At 41.2% G+C, this 14,526-nt stretch overlaps 1 protein-coding gene across 6 annotated transcripts in view; it reads right to left on the reverse strand.

Moving 5' to 3' along the window:
- The window catches only part of RPRD2 (regulation of nuclear pre-mRNA domain containing 2), a 100,665-nt gene extending 86,406 nt beyond the window's left edge, over positions 1–14,259 (reverse strand). For 3 of the 6 annotated variants that reach the window (XM_004776803.2, XM_004776802.2, XM_013047965.2), the window contains exon 1: positions 13,028–14,259. In XM_004776803.2, coding sequence (XP_004776860.1) covers positions 13,028–13,232 — 205 coding nt within the window. In that variant the 5' untranslated portion in view covers positions 13,233–14,259. The remainder of the gene's footprint in view (positions 1–13,027) is intronic. The other 3 variants (XM_045083130.1, XM_045083128.1, XM_045083129.1) reach the window with 2 other exon arrangements.
- Positions 14,260–14,526: the final 267 nt, after the last annotated feature.

Genomic DNA, 14,526 nt, shown 5'->3' on the forward strand with positions numbered 1-14,526 from the left:
CCCCCAATTCTGCCTACCTGTGATCTCTGTCAAATAAATAAATAAAATCTTAAAAAAAAAAAAAAGATTTTATTTTTAAATAATCTCTACATCCAACATGGGACTCCAACCCACAACCCTGAGATCAAGAGTCGCACACTCTACTGAGACAGCGAGGTGCCTTGTTGGCTATTTATCATTAAATCTATTAGTGACATTTGTGAAGTTAACTATATTAATGACTGGAAATTTAATAAAGAACACTGCTAAATAATAGTGAAGTATCTGTGAGCAACTCAGGCTTTAATCCACTGTATTTCTTTTCTCTCCCACTCTCAACTTCTGCCTACATAAAACAAACCAAAATTAGCCTTACCCTGAAATCAGGTATGGTTTCCTCTCCTTTTTTTTTTTTAAGATTTTATTTGAGAGAGCGCGTGAGTGAGAGAACACAAGTCTGGTGAGGGGCAGAGGGAGAAGCAGACTCCCTGCTGAGCAGGGAGCCCAATGTAGGCTCAATCCTGGGAGTTTGAGGCAGACGTTCAATCCACTGGAGCCACACAGGCACCTCTGGTTTCCTTTTCCTATGCAATAAATGTTCTGACAATTTCCTCAAATAATCAATCAACTTCCCTCAGATTATAAAATTTTAAAGCGCAGATAAGTCTTATTTTGCAGAGTTGATATCAAGATTATAGGTAATACGTATATATCCACCATACCTTCACCCCAACCAAAAAGTGATACCCTCTTCTAAACTGTTACAGCTTATGGGGCGCCTGGGTGGCTCAGTCAGTTAAATGTCTGCCTTTAGCTCAGGTCATGATCCCACTGTCCTGTGCTCCAGCTCTGCATCGGGCTCCCTGCTCAGCGGAGAGCCTGCTTTTCCCACTCCTGCTGCCCACTGCTTGTCCTCTCTCTCTCTCTCTCTCAAATTACAAAAAAAAAAAAAAAAAAAAAAATTTTCAGGGCACCTGGGTGGCTCAGTAGGTTAAAGCCTCTGCCTTCGGCTCAGGTCATGATCCCAGGGTCCCGGGATTGAGCCCCACATCGGGCTCTCTGCTCAGCAGGGAGCCTGCTTCCTCCTCTCTCTCTCTCTGCCTGCCTCTCTGCCTACTTGTGATCTCTGTCAAATAAATAAATTCTTTAAAAAATAAAAATAAAAAATCGTCCAACTGTTATAGCATATAAAAACCTCACACTATCATACTACTTTCCAGAATGAGTTGTTATTTTTTAAGATTTTATTTATTTATCAGAGAGAGGGGGGGGAGAGAGCAAGCACAGGCAGACAGAATGGCAGGCAGAGGCAGAGGGAGAAGCAGGCTCCCTGCTGAGCAAGGAGCCCGATGTGGGATTCGATCCCAGGACGCTGAGATCATGACCCGAGCCAAAGGCAGCTGCTTAACCAACTGAGCCACCCAGGCGTCCCAGAATGAGTTATTTTTGTTCAATTTCTAAGTTACTAAGAGTTAAATTCCTTATAATTCCAATCGAGAGTTCTACACAGAGCAAGTACTCAGTATTTCTAATTTTTTCTAAATTCTCTAACTTTGGACATAGGAACACACTATAAATTTTAATAATTTGAGTAACAGTGACTGTCCCCTGGACACAGAATTCATCATTTTAAAATAACACATTTTTAAAAAAAGATTTGATTTATTTATTTGACAAAGAGAGAGAGATCACAAATAGGCAGAGAAGCAGATAGACAGGGGAGGGGAAGCAGGCTTCCCGCTGAGCAAACAGGCCAATGCGGGGCTTGATCCCAGGACCCTGAGATCACGACCCGAGCCGAAGGCAGAGGCTTAACCCACTGAGCCACCCAGGCACCCAAAATAACACAGTTTTTTAAAAGACATTTTTGTCTTTTTAGATTTTATTCATTTATTTGACAGACAGAAATCACAAGTAGGCAGAGTGGCAGGCAGAGGGGTGGGGGTGGGGGTGAAGCAGGCTCCCTGCTGAGCAGGGAGCCAAAAGCCTGATACGGGGCTCCATCCCAGGATCCTGGGATCATGACCTGAGCTGAAGGCAAAGACTTTAACCCAATGAGCCACCCAGGTGCCCCTAAAATAACCCATTTACTACAGTTTTAAAATTACCCTGATGGTAAAGGGAACCCGAAAACAATATAGGATCCATTCTGGTCTTTTTAAAATAAAAAATGGTGGTCATGATCTCAGGGTCATGAGTGGCTGGCTGGCTCAGTCAGAGAAGCATGTGGCTCTTGATCCTGGGGTCCTAAGTATGAGCTCCATGCTGGTTGTATAGATTACTTAAATACATAAACTTAAACAGATAAATAGGGGAGCCTGGGCGGCTCAGATGGTTAAACATCTGCCTTCAGCTCAGATCATGGTCTCGGGCTCCTGGCTTGGTGGGGAGCCTGCTTCTCCCTCTCTTGTGGCCTCTCTCCCTGTTCAGTCTCCCCCCCCATATATATATTTCAAATGAATAAATAAAATCTTAAAAAAAAAAAGTAAATATTTTTTAAAATGTTAAGCTACAATTTTTTTTAATCTTTTTTTTTTTTTGAGAGATTTTATTTATTTATTCGACAGAGAGAGATCACAAGCAGGCAGAGAGAGAGGAGGAAGCAGGCTCGCGGCTGAGCAGAGAGCCTGATGCGGGGCTCGATCGCAGGACGAGCCGAAGGCAGCGGCTTAACCCACTGAGCCACCCAGGCGCCCCTTAAGCTACAATTCTTAACATTAAAAGATCTTTTCCCTTCTAACAGTGCAACTTTTACTAAAGGGTAATAAAGAAACACACACTCTCGGCTAGTGGGTTACCAAAGAACCAGAGAGTGAAAGTAAGTGAAACTAAACACTAGAAAGTGAAGTGGAAGGAGAAGAGAGGAGGCAAAGATAAAGGCCACAAACAAAATAAACCCGGAATACTGAACACTTCACTTCTTTCATCAAAGAGACTCTATTTCAATGTTTGTTAAGAAAAGAATAAAAATTGGGTTTTTTTTTAACTGTTCTATCTTAGAAAAACTTCAATATTCCAAAGCACAGATGGAATTGTTGCCTTTTTTCCAAAAAGAGTAACTCTGTTCTATTACTTTTTCCACAAGATGTGCATTTCTCCAGTGTTCTATAATTAAAATCTGTGGAGGCAGTGGGATCTGAAAGCACCACAAAACACAAACTACTTTTTGTTTCCTTGACAAACAGATGAGAAACTCAGTCTAGCTGGTTTGTATAACACTATTGAGTTCTGGAGTAATTTTACTAGGGTCTCTGAGCTCCTTCTACACCTTAAAAAACCTTCTGTATCCTTACTTTGCCAACATTTGAAATTTTTAAACAAGTATCATAACTGTTTGGCAAAAGCTTAGGAGAAAAGGAGTTTGGATGCATCTATGATTTATTAGTTTATGAAAAGCAGGAAGCCAAGTCACTAAAAATAAAATCAATAAGCCTCTACCCCCTAAGAAATTATACACATACAGGAGCATCTGGGTAGCTCAGCTGGTTAACTGTCTGACTTCAGCTCAAGTCATGATCAGGTCCTGGGATGGAGCCACACGTCCACACACCAGCTCCCTGCTTAGCAGGGAGTCTGCTTGTCCCTCTCCGTCATTCTCTGCTCCTCCCTAGCTTGTGTGTGCTTGCGTAGGCTCGCTCTTGCTCTCTTAAATAAATAAATGCTAAATAAATGCGTAGCTCAGTTGGTTAAGCGGCTGCCTTCGGCTCAGGTCATGATCCCAGGGTCTCGGGGTCCTGGGATCCAGCCCTGCATTAGGCTCCCTGCTGAGCTGGGAGTCTGCTTCTCCTTCTCCCTCCCTCTCTTACTCACTCCCTCAAATAAACAAATAAAATCTTTAAATAAATAAATAAAACCTTTAAAAGAAAAAAGAAATTATACACATACATACACTCACTCCTTCTATGCAGACAAAACTATAATTTTGTTGTGACCTATCTGAGCAAATTTTAATTAGTATTTTTTCACTGCCAATGAAATTTTCCTTTCCATACCAAAGAACCATTCGAAGTTTGTCAATATTGTTTCACACTTTTAGTTATAGGAATGTTTACTTGCTACATAATTTAACATTTAGCTTACTATGGAATGTATAACAAAATTATGTCATATATAATGCTTCAAACCCATCTACGGCCATGTTTATAGTGTCACCCTTCTGTATTTCAGAGACAACATAGCTAAATGAAGAACATAATGACTGACTGTAAAGTCTCACAATCCAAGTGAAAAAGCTCATTTAGTATATGCCATCTAGTAATGAAATATGTCATAATTAGGTAGTTCATGTTTTAAAACACTGTCAGGAAACATGGAAAATATTATGTACATCTCTATGAATTTAGGGCAGTGGAATAAAGAAAAAGTGACCTAAGCATCCAAAGGAGAGGGAGAGAATCATTATGCAATAATTTTATAATTGGTAATTAAGATACAGTTACTGCCTAACTAATCCGGAAGTGCCATTTAGTCTAAACAAGAGCTCAAAATAGATTACTTCTTTGGGGAGCTGAGATAAAGTTTACCTTGAACCTCAAAAAGAACCTAAGCCAAGAACACATTAGATCAAATAAGCAGAAAGAAGTATCTGAAATACTGACTGCCCCAGAGCCTTCTCTCTGGACCTCTTCTCTATCTACACTTAGTACTCTTCCCATGCTTCCTTCTCTATCTATACTTTTTTTTTTAAGATTTTTTTTTTTTTAAAGATTTTATTTAGTTAGTTGACACACAGAGAGAGATCACAAGTAGGCAGAGAGGCAGGCAGAGAGAGGGGGAAGCAGGCTCCCCACTGAGCAGAGAGCCAGATGCGGGGCTTGATCCCAGGACCCTGAGATCGTGACCTGAGCTGAAGGCAGAGGCTTAACCCACTAAGCCACCCAGGTGCCCCATCTAGTTATACTTAACTCCCATGTAGCTCAATCTCTGTGGCTCCAAAAATAATCTATACACTAAACAGACACCCTATAGTGACTGTTGGACAATTCTGTGAACATACTAAAACAACTGATTTTAGAGTTTAAATGAATGAATCTTGTATTTGTGAATTATATCTCAATAAAGATACTTTAAAATATGGACAACACAAACCTAACATTTAAAACTAAAATTCTGATCTTCCTCCCCAAATCTGCTCCACTTACTGCCTTCCCCATATTAATAAATATCAACTCTTCCTAGTCCAGCAAAAAACTGGAGTCATTCTGGATTACTTTACTCTCTTAGCCCATGTTTAATCCATCTAGAAATCCAGTTAGACCTACATTCAAAATAGATCCAGAATTAAATTATTTATCACCTCCATAGGCCACAGCCTGGTCCAAACCACCAGCACCTTTCTCTAGGATTACTACAACAGCCACCTAATTGGTATCCCTGTTTCTACAGCAACTCGAATGACCTTTTTTTTTTTTTAGGTTTTTTTATTTATTTGAGAGAGAGATAGCACAGAGGGAGACTAAGAGGGAGAAGCAGACTCCTTGCTGAGGAGAGAGCCCAATGCCGCCATAGATGCCAGGACCCTGGAATCACAACCTAAGCCAAAGGCAGACACTTAACCAACTAAGCCAGGTGCCCTGCAGAATGACCTTTTAAAAACATAAATCATGGGATGCCTTCCCTGGCTCAGTCCACCGAGCACATGACTCTTGATCTCAGCATCACAAGTTCAAGTCCCACACTGGGCCTAGAGCTCACTTAAAAAAAAAGGAAAGAAAGAAAGAAAAAAAATCAGTTCATGTCATTCCTCTGCTCAAATAGCTCCCCATCTAATTTAGACTGAAAGCCAAAAAAGTCCTTCTGACACCTATAAGACACTGTGATATGCCTCTCCTCCCACCATCACCCACCATAATCTCTGAGATCATCTGCCAAACCTCACTGTACCTATTCCTTTCCAGCCACAAAAGCTTTCTTGCCCTTCCTTAAACTTTCCAGGCACATTCTACCCTCAGGACCTTTGTATTTTTCTGTTCTCTTTGTGTTGGAACATTCTCTCCTCACACTCTCATTTATCTATACTGCAATACCTCATTTCCCTGCTCAAATGTCACCTTCCCAGTGAGGCCTTCTCTTACAACCTAATTTAAAACTGCAAACCCCTGGGTACCTAGGTGGCTCAGTCAGTTGGGCATCTGAGGCTCAGGTCATGTTCCGGAAGTCCCAGGATCAAGTCCTACGCTGGGCTCCCTTGTTCTTTGGAAAGCCTCCTTCTCCCTCTGCCTGATGTTGCCCCTGCTTGTGCACTCTCTTTCTCTCTCTCTTTCTGTCAAAGTGGATGGATAAAATCTTAAAAAAAAAAAAAAAAAAAAAACTGCAAACCCCTATAACACTCTGTATTTCCCTTTCCTACTTTCTCTACAGCACTTCTAATACTTTTACCTTCACATATATTTAATATTTTACTTATTTTCTTGTTGTCTCACCTCACTGGAGTATAAGCTCCAAGAGGGCAAAATTTTTCTCCATTTGGTTCACGTGCTATATCCCCAGGCCTTGGTACAACAGGTATTCAACAAATAGTTGTTAAAGAACCGAATGTAAACTAGGGACTTATAAGCAAAACGCATCTTCCTACTCAAAGTTAGAATCTGTTCTCTAGTTCACCTGTATTATTCGTCTGTATACATGTGATATGTAATTATAAAGCTTTATGCCTATGGCAGTACTGTTATATATTATATATTCTACATGTCTAGCCTACATATTTGCTGCCAAGAATGGATTTCAAAGAGAATAAACAGTTAACTATGCCAGCTGTTTTTAGGCTTTTGGATCACATCACAGATACTTACAACTATTACCTGTGACTTAATAGGTAGGTATTGGTATTATTAGGTAGGAAACCTAAATTGCTAAGTATCTGGCACTTGAGATACTGCTTTTATTGCTGGAGATCTACATCTGTGGTTGACCTCTGTTGTTGTTTTTAAAGATTTTATTTATTTATTAAGAGAGAGAGAGAGAGCATGTATGTGAGCAGAGGGAGAGGCTGAGGAAGAGGGAGGAGGAGCAGACTCCATGCTTCTCAGAGAGTCCCATGCAGGGCTCAACCCCAGGATCCCCCAGATCATGACCTGAGCCTAAGGCAGATGCTTAACTGACTGAACCACTCAGGCACTCCAACCTCTATTATTTTAAAAAATAATAACAAAAATTTTTAAATCTGTGCCCAAAAAAAGTACATTTCAGAAGCCAAAGCTGCAGAAATGGTCCCAGACCCTCAGATTTGCGGAATATCAAATATACAATAGCTGGGACGCCTGGGTGGCTCAGTTGGTTAAGCTGCTGCCTTCGGCTCAGGTCATGATCCCAGCGTCCTGGGATCGAGTCCCACATCGGGCTCCTTGCTTGGCGGGGAGCCTGCTTCTCCCTCTTCCTCTGCCTGCCACTCTGTCTGCCTGTGATTGCTCTCGCTTCTCTCTCTATGACAAATAAATAAATAAAATCTTAAAAAAAAAATATATATATATATATATATACAATAGCAGACTCCACTCCCCACTGACCAATACTATGTCCCGAACTTTTTGTCAAGAAAACTCTTATGGAGCACCAAGCTAGCTCAGTCAGTCACCTCAGTAACTCTTGACCTTGGGGTCGTTGAGTTCAACCCCACATTGGGCAGAAATTACTTAAAAAAAAAAAAGGCAGGGGCACCTGGGTCACTCAGTGGGTTGAGCCTCTGCCTTCAGCTCGGGTCATGATCTCAGGGTCCTGGGATTGAGCCCCACATCGGGCTGCCTGCTTGGCAGCAAGCCTGCTTCTCCCTCTCTCTCTGCCTGCCTCTCTGCCTACTTGTAATCTCTGTCAAATAAATAAATAAAATCTTAAAAGAAAAAAAAAAAAAGGCAGCTGCCTGGGTAGCTCAGTCCTTAAGTGTCTGCCTTTGGTTCAGGTCATGATCCCAGGCTCCTGGGATTGAGCCCTACATCAGGCTCCTTGCTTGGTGAGGAGTCTGCTTCTCCCTCTCCCTGCTGCTCACCCTGCTTGTGCTCTCTGCTGCTCTGACAAATAAATAAATAAAATCTTTAAAAAAAAAATTTATTATTTAATCCAAATAACCCCATATTTAGAGATTTTTATCTAGTAGTCAGCTTTCATAGTTACCATATTTTCAAGCAAAAACATAAATACCTATCAGAACTCAAAATCCACACAAGATAATCAGTTTTGCCACAGAATGCAAAAACAAAAACACCCACAGAGATTTAAAATTTCAACATTCTGGTTAATCTACAAAGCCTAACCTTGGATAAATAAGCAAGTAATGAAAGGTTTTCTGCATGGCAGAAAGAGAGTATTTTATGGATCAGAAAAGCAGTATAGTAGTGGTGAAGAGTATTCACCCTAAATCCAGAATGTCTGGATTGAATCCTGGCTCTACCACTTAATACCTCTGTAACCATCAGCAAGTTACTCAATCTTTTAGTGTCTCTGTTTTCTCATCCATAAAATGGCGATCATAACAATACCTACACTTCAAAGATCTATGAGGACTGGGGGCACCTGGATGGCTCAGTGGGTTAAGCCTCTGCCTTCAGCTCAGGTCATGATCTCAGGGTCCTGGGATCGAGTCCCGCATCGGGCTCTCTGCTCAGCAGGGAGCCTGTTTCCTCCTCTCTCTCTCTGCCTGCCTCTCTGCCTACTTGTGATCTCTCTCTGTCCAATAAATAAATAAAATCTTTAAAAAAAAAAAAATTATCACCATCTTCATAGTCCAGCTAAGGATCTGTGAGTACCAAACTGAGAAACCACTGCCATAAATCAAAACAGTAACTGCACTTTGCAAATTCTCTCCAACAATTTAATCCTGTAAAAAGAGAATTTTTTTTTTTGCTAGCCCATGTTTATGTAATAGTTTCTCTTGTAGAAAAAAAAAACATTGTACTATGAGTTCCTTCAAATGAGGTGGAAGGGGTAAAAAGTAAGGGGAGGCAGAAGAAAAAAAGACTGGCCATTAAGTTGATAACTAATGAAGTGGGTTAATCAGTACAAGGTCTGGGGTGGGTGTAAAATATTTAGTTTGTATCAAAAATAGCTGAAGGGACTTCTTAACAGATTTTCTGCTCTACAAATGATTCTATTTTTCTATATCCTTTCTTAAAAAACTCACTTAAATTCTCAGACCACCTTCTAAAACAGACCAACCCATTCAATGGTTAGAAACAAGACAACATGGGTTGCCTGGGTGGCTAAGTGGGTTAAGCGTCTGCTTTCAGCTTGGGTGAAACGCTTCAGTTCCACATGGGGCTCCTTGCTCAGCAGGGAGCCTGCTTCCCCCCTCTGCCTGCCATTCCTCCTGCTTGTGCACTGCTCTCTCTCTGATACATAAATAAATTACTTTTAAAAAGAAACAAGACAACATGGAAATATCATGAACACAGTAATTTCCATTTTGTCCTACTAGTTCTTCAGAGCACTTGTTAATTCATTAGTGTCTGGTCCAATCCATCTGCTCCAACTGGGAATTTCCAGCACTATATCCCAAAAAAGTTCTGCTGTAATTATTCTGGATACTCAGGATTTTAAGATAAAGACAATCTTTATCTGCATCATCACTGTCATCATAATAAATAATTTGAAAGTTCTGGATATGCTAGAACCTATGCTAAAATAAATAATCTTTTCAAACCTAGACAGCAATTCTATGAGATAATTATTACCTCTACTTACAGATCAGAAATTGGGGCTCGCAATATAAGTGTAGAGTCACCTAAGTATTAAATGATGGAATTAAGGTCTGAATCTATGTCTAATTCTAAAGTCTGCATTTTTCTACTTTTCCACATTGATTTCTATTTTACATTAAAAATGGGAGGGACAAATGAAGTAAAGAAATGAAAATCTGGTTATATGAACATCAAGTCCAAAAAGAGCCATAGCTTACAAACAAACAAAAAACAACAAAAAAAAAAGCCATATCTTGAACCTGCTGAAAACCATAGCAATCATTTCTTTCACTAATTATAAGCATCTTTCTGATAAATAGAAATTAAAACAATTCAAGTTCTTGATTAATACACAAAATTATGTCGGCAAATATTTACTGACAGCTCACTTTGTGCCAAACACTGTTTTAGTTGCTTGAGGATACAGCAGCAAAGAAGACCTAGCTCTATCATCTGGTGGGAGAAGACAAACAATAAACATGTAAACAAATAAGCAAGGTAATTTCATATACTGAAAACAATGTGAAGTGACAGAAGGCAATCAAAGTGACCACCTGAAATAAGGTCAATTAAGAGAGGGCCTTTCTGAACAGGTAATACACGAGCTTGAATCTAAATGATGCAGAAATGGAACTGGAAGAAACCTGAGAGGTAGTAGGCAAGGCAGATGGTGTAGGAACTTATAGACCACAATAAAGAAATTTAGATTCTAACCTGTTGCAATGGGACATCAGTGGAGGATTCTGAAACACAGTAATGACATCTGTTTATGCTATAGAAAGATCAGTTTTAAAAATGATGGCAATAAATGCTTCAGGACAAATTTTAAAAAGCCTAAATAAAATCAGTTAGAACCCAGCTATGGAGTGTATCTTCCAGAAGCCTACTTGCTTTCTCCAAATTATTTCCTTTAAAATCAACAAAAGCCTCTCATTACAACATATGGAATAAAGGGTCATATGAAAATATCTTTGGAAGAGCTAACACACTTAAATTCACACTGAGGTCTAAACACAACTTATTAAATAATGGATGCTAGAATAAAAAAGAGAAGCAAAAGTAACATCGGGAAAACAGACACAAAGGCTGGGAATGCCAGAGACACCTATTTCGCAGACTTGCCTAAACCTGACTTAGAAATGAACTCAAACTAAAATAATCCCAACTGTAAAGAAATATGAAACTAAATGAAGCCTAATGCATCAACTATTTTCACTGTGCCCTTCATTACTCTCCTGAAAATTTCTCTCAAATTTTATTTACATTGAAATAGATTAAATAGATGATGTTCATTAAAGGTAAACACAAAATGACTACAAATAACCCTGAACCATTTTTAGAAAGTTCCATTACACTAGGGAAAAAAGAATCAAGTTTTTAGAAAGCCAAAAGCATTTAACTACATAAATTACATATAATGCACTTCAAATCAAGTATTTTACTAGAGCAATCACTTTTTCACTCAAGATATCAACAGGGGAAATAAGCTCGGGCAAAATACCAACAATAGTAGAGGCAGAAAACTTTTGGCTCCAGTATATCTCATTATTGCTAACTAGAAAAAAAATTCTAATTGTCATTTGAAATCCCACAAGGCAGGGATGGGGACCAACTTAGTCTTGCAAATGATGTAACCGTGCAAGTAAAGCACCAGAGCTCAAAGGTAGGAAATGTTAAATGCTTGTATAATTTTGTAAAAATGTTTTAAGACAATTAAAGAAAGTATGTTTCAGACTTGTATGAGCATTTGCTACCACGGTGTATCATTGGTACACCTAGTGTACCAAGTACATTAAAGAACAATTTTCTTTTAATCTTGAAAACATTACTACAAAGTTAAATGTGGTCACTGTCATCTGATATGGTGGAATCAAATCCTAACTCCACACTTTTTCTGTGTAATCTTAAGCAATTTACTTAACACTTCTGGGCTTTAGTTTCCCCATATGTAAAAAAAAATCCACTTCTTAGGGTTATTTTAAAGTATAATGAGATGGATATATCGTAAGTGGCAATAAAGGGTTGGGCACATAGCAGATCCTTAAACATGTGAGTCTTTTAATGATAACTGTTATCATAGTTTATATTGTATGTTCTAATTTTACTTCTTCGGAAGAAAGTAACACTAATCTATTGGTAAATATTGGTAATCCTGTCTTGGTTCTACAACCTTTTCAGTATATATTACTCCAAGTGCCACATCTCTACCAACAATAACTTTACACACATAGTCTGAAGATTGGGGCCTATGATTTTGTAAGCTTTATCCATCTACTCCCCCAAAGGTTAACACAAACCAAAACACTATAGGGCCAATGGCAGAAGTGGAGTAAGAAGAGGAACTGGACGATGGGTCTCACTGGTGACATGCCATAGACAAGAAGCAACAAAAGACCAAAATGTCAAATAAATATATATGGATTTAGGGTTAACCCTCTTCTCAGCAGGAAGCAACAATGAATTCTCCACACTTGCTCCTAAAAGATTTGAAATGTTTTGGAGACAGTCCATGCTTCCTGACAGTTTAATATACATACCTCTTTTCTGTAGAAAAGAAGCAAAGTGGAAAAAAATACCCAAGGGAGACAAAAAAGCAGTTACTTGGGAAAGAAAGTACCATATATTATCCCGATTTCCTGTTTTGATTGCCTATGAAGCCAAACTTATTCTTTAAAAAAGGTATCTCAAGTGACTGAAAAGAAGCCAGACATGTTTTACATTTTAAGGTATTAAGTGATGATACTGACTGCAGTTATTTCCGGGCAGTATCAAGAAGCCCGTGTTTTATTGCAGCAAACACAGGTACGGGGAAACCTCCCAGGTGGTCGCTTCAGCTCTACGTGGAGCTCCCGTTACTTCGTAACATTCACCCAAGCAAGGCCCTTCGTATAACAGATCACGAGTTATAGTTCAGCGTAAAATAGTGGTCCAACATATACCAAAGAAGTGGTTTTGCTACTGCTTAAACCATAGCTTGTCTATCATCACGAAAACCAGAAATCATGAGCACGTCTAGGCCTGTAAGAAATAAACGGACGCGATAATTTCCGCGAAGGTTCAGTAAAGACAACAGCACCTTACAAGGCTCTAAAATAACACCTAAATCTCTAATGATCTGGGCCCAACGGCCCAAGGTCACACACACACCCCAAGTGGGTAACTAGCTAATAAAAAAATCCAAGAAATGATGAGCCTCCGGCAGCTCAGGACAACTCTGGCTAGGAATGGAGGCTGGGTTTGGGAACACTCGCGTCAAAGCATTAATGTGAACAACGCCAACCGAATGCAGTGGCTCCGTGGGGAAAAAAACCCAGGCGTTTCTGGAAGGATTTCCTTCCATTTCCCCAGTCTTCCCTTCCCTAGTCACCCCCAACACTCACATCTCCGGAGCCACTTCATCCAATGGTAGACGATAGTAGTGTGGTGTTTCTTGTTCTCTATACACCAAGACGACAAGCCTTGAATAGATTCCATGGTGTTAGTTACCGACTGGAATTTTCGATCCAACGAGGACTCCAGAGCCCCTGCCGAAGAGGCCGACGAGGAGGAGGCCTTACTGCTGCCTCCGCCGCCGCCGGCCGCCATCTTCCCGGTTTGCACAAGCGCTGCTGCTCCTCTGGCGGCCGCGGCGGCGGCGGCGGCGGCGGCGGCGGGAGCGGGAGCGGGAGCGGGCAAAACAATCACTGCGAGTGCGTGAAAGCCGTAGGTGGGGAAGGAGGCCAGGGGGTGGGGATGGTGCACGCGCTAGGCTCTTCTAGAGGTAGGACGGGAGGACCAGCTGCTGGGCACGCTGGTGGCTCCTACAGGCTCTAAGGGCTGCGGGTATCGAAGGTTTATCAGAATTGTTCAAGGGGTTGTGTTTAAACCAGTCAATAATCACGGAAGAACTGCGCTGAAAACGGATCCTGCAAAGCCTTTCCAAACGCCTGGCCCCGAAACTAATGGTTTTACACTCTTCAGCTCTCAAAGCTAAGGCTATTCCCCACTCCTATCACCACGCTCCTGTAAAGCTGGGCGTTAATATCTTAAATTTAATACTACCCGACTGCCCCTTCAGTTGCAGAAATCTTTCTCCTTTAGATCCTCTAGCACAGAAAAGGCCCAAGGCTACCTAGACTGGATTTTTTTTGCAACGCAATAGCAGCAAAGGAACAGCAACAGTATCGCGCACGCGCTGCTTCGCTCCGCCTCCCCGCTTCCTTCTCAACCTAGAAAGCAGAGGGAGGCGTGATGGCGGGGCAGTCTGACCAATCAAAGGACCAGAACGGGAAGCGCGCGCAGAAGCCCTCAAGCCCTAAGGGCCAAGGAGGCGCTACGATTATTTGTGCGCTTGCGCACCAGACCCGCGTGTAGAGGGCTAGGAGGAAAAACCAGGAGGAAGGGTGAGGGAGTTGGTCAAATTAAGGAGAGGTTGGGGGTGGAGCTTCATCGCTCTGCCCCGCCCTTTACTTCCAAGCGAGGTTTCCCTCTTGGGATTGTCAACTCTTACAGCAGACCGGGTAATTCCCACCGCTCAGAGGTCACTGTTATTCTGTGGCAGCTGCTGCCGCTGCGGCCGCCGCCGCCGCTAACTCCTCGGGGCTCCGACGCGCGACAAGGTGGCTGGCAGCCATCTTGCAGTGCCTCAAAAGATGCGCATGCGTCAGCTCCGGCGAGCCATTCACTACGCAGACTCCCAAATCAAACAATATTTTACACTCCGGTTGGACGGTGCCATTCATAGCCAGTAGGCTATTTGGATTATAGGAAGAGGAAGTAAATGAAGTGAAACGAAGAATTGCTTAGTAAAATTTTCGAGACGAGAAAATAGAAGGCGAGATGATCTCACCTTTGCGGGTTATAATAGCCTCGCAACCACGTAATACATTATTGTTTACAA

The sequence above is a fragment of the Mustela putorius genome, unplaced genomic scaffold (genome assembly GCF_011764305.1).
Source record: "Mustela putorius furo isolate JIRA1106 unplaced genomic scaffold, ASM1176430v1.1 tig00000695_pilon_pilon_pilon, whole genome shotgun sequence".
Classification (NCBI taxonomy): Eukaryota; Metazoa; Chordata; class Mammalia; order Carnivora; family Mustelidae; genus Mustela; species Mustela putorius.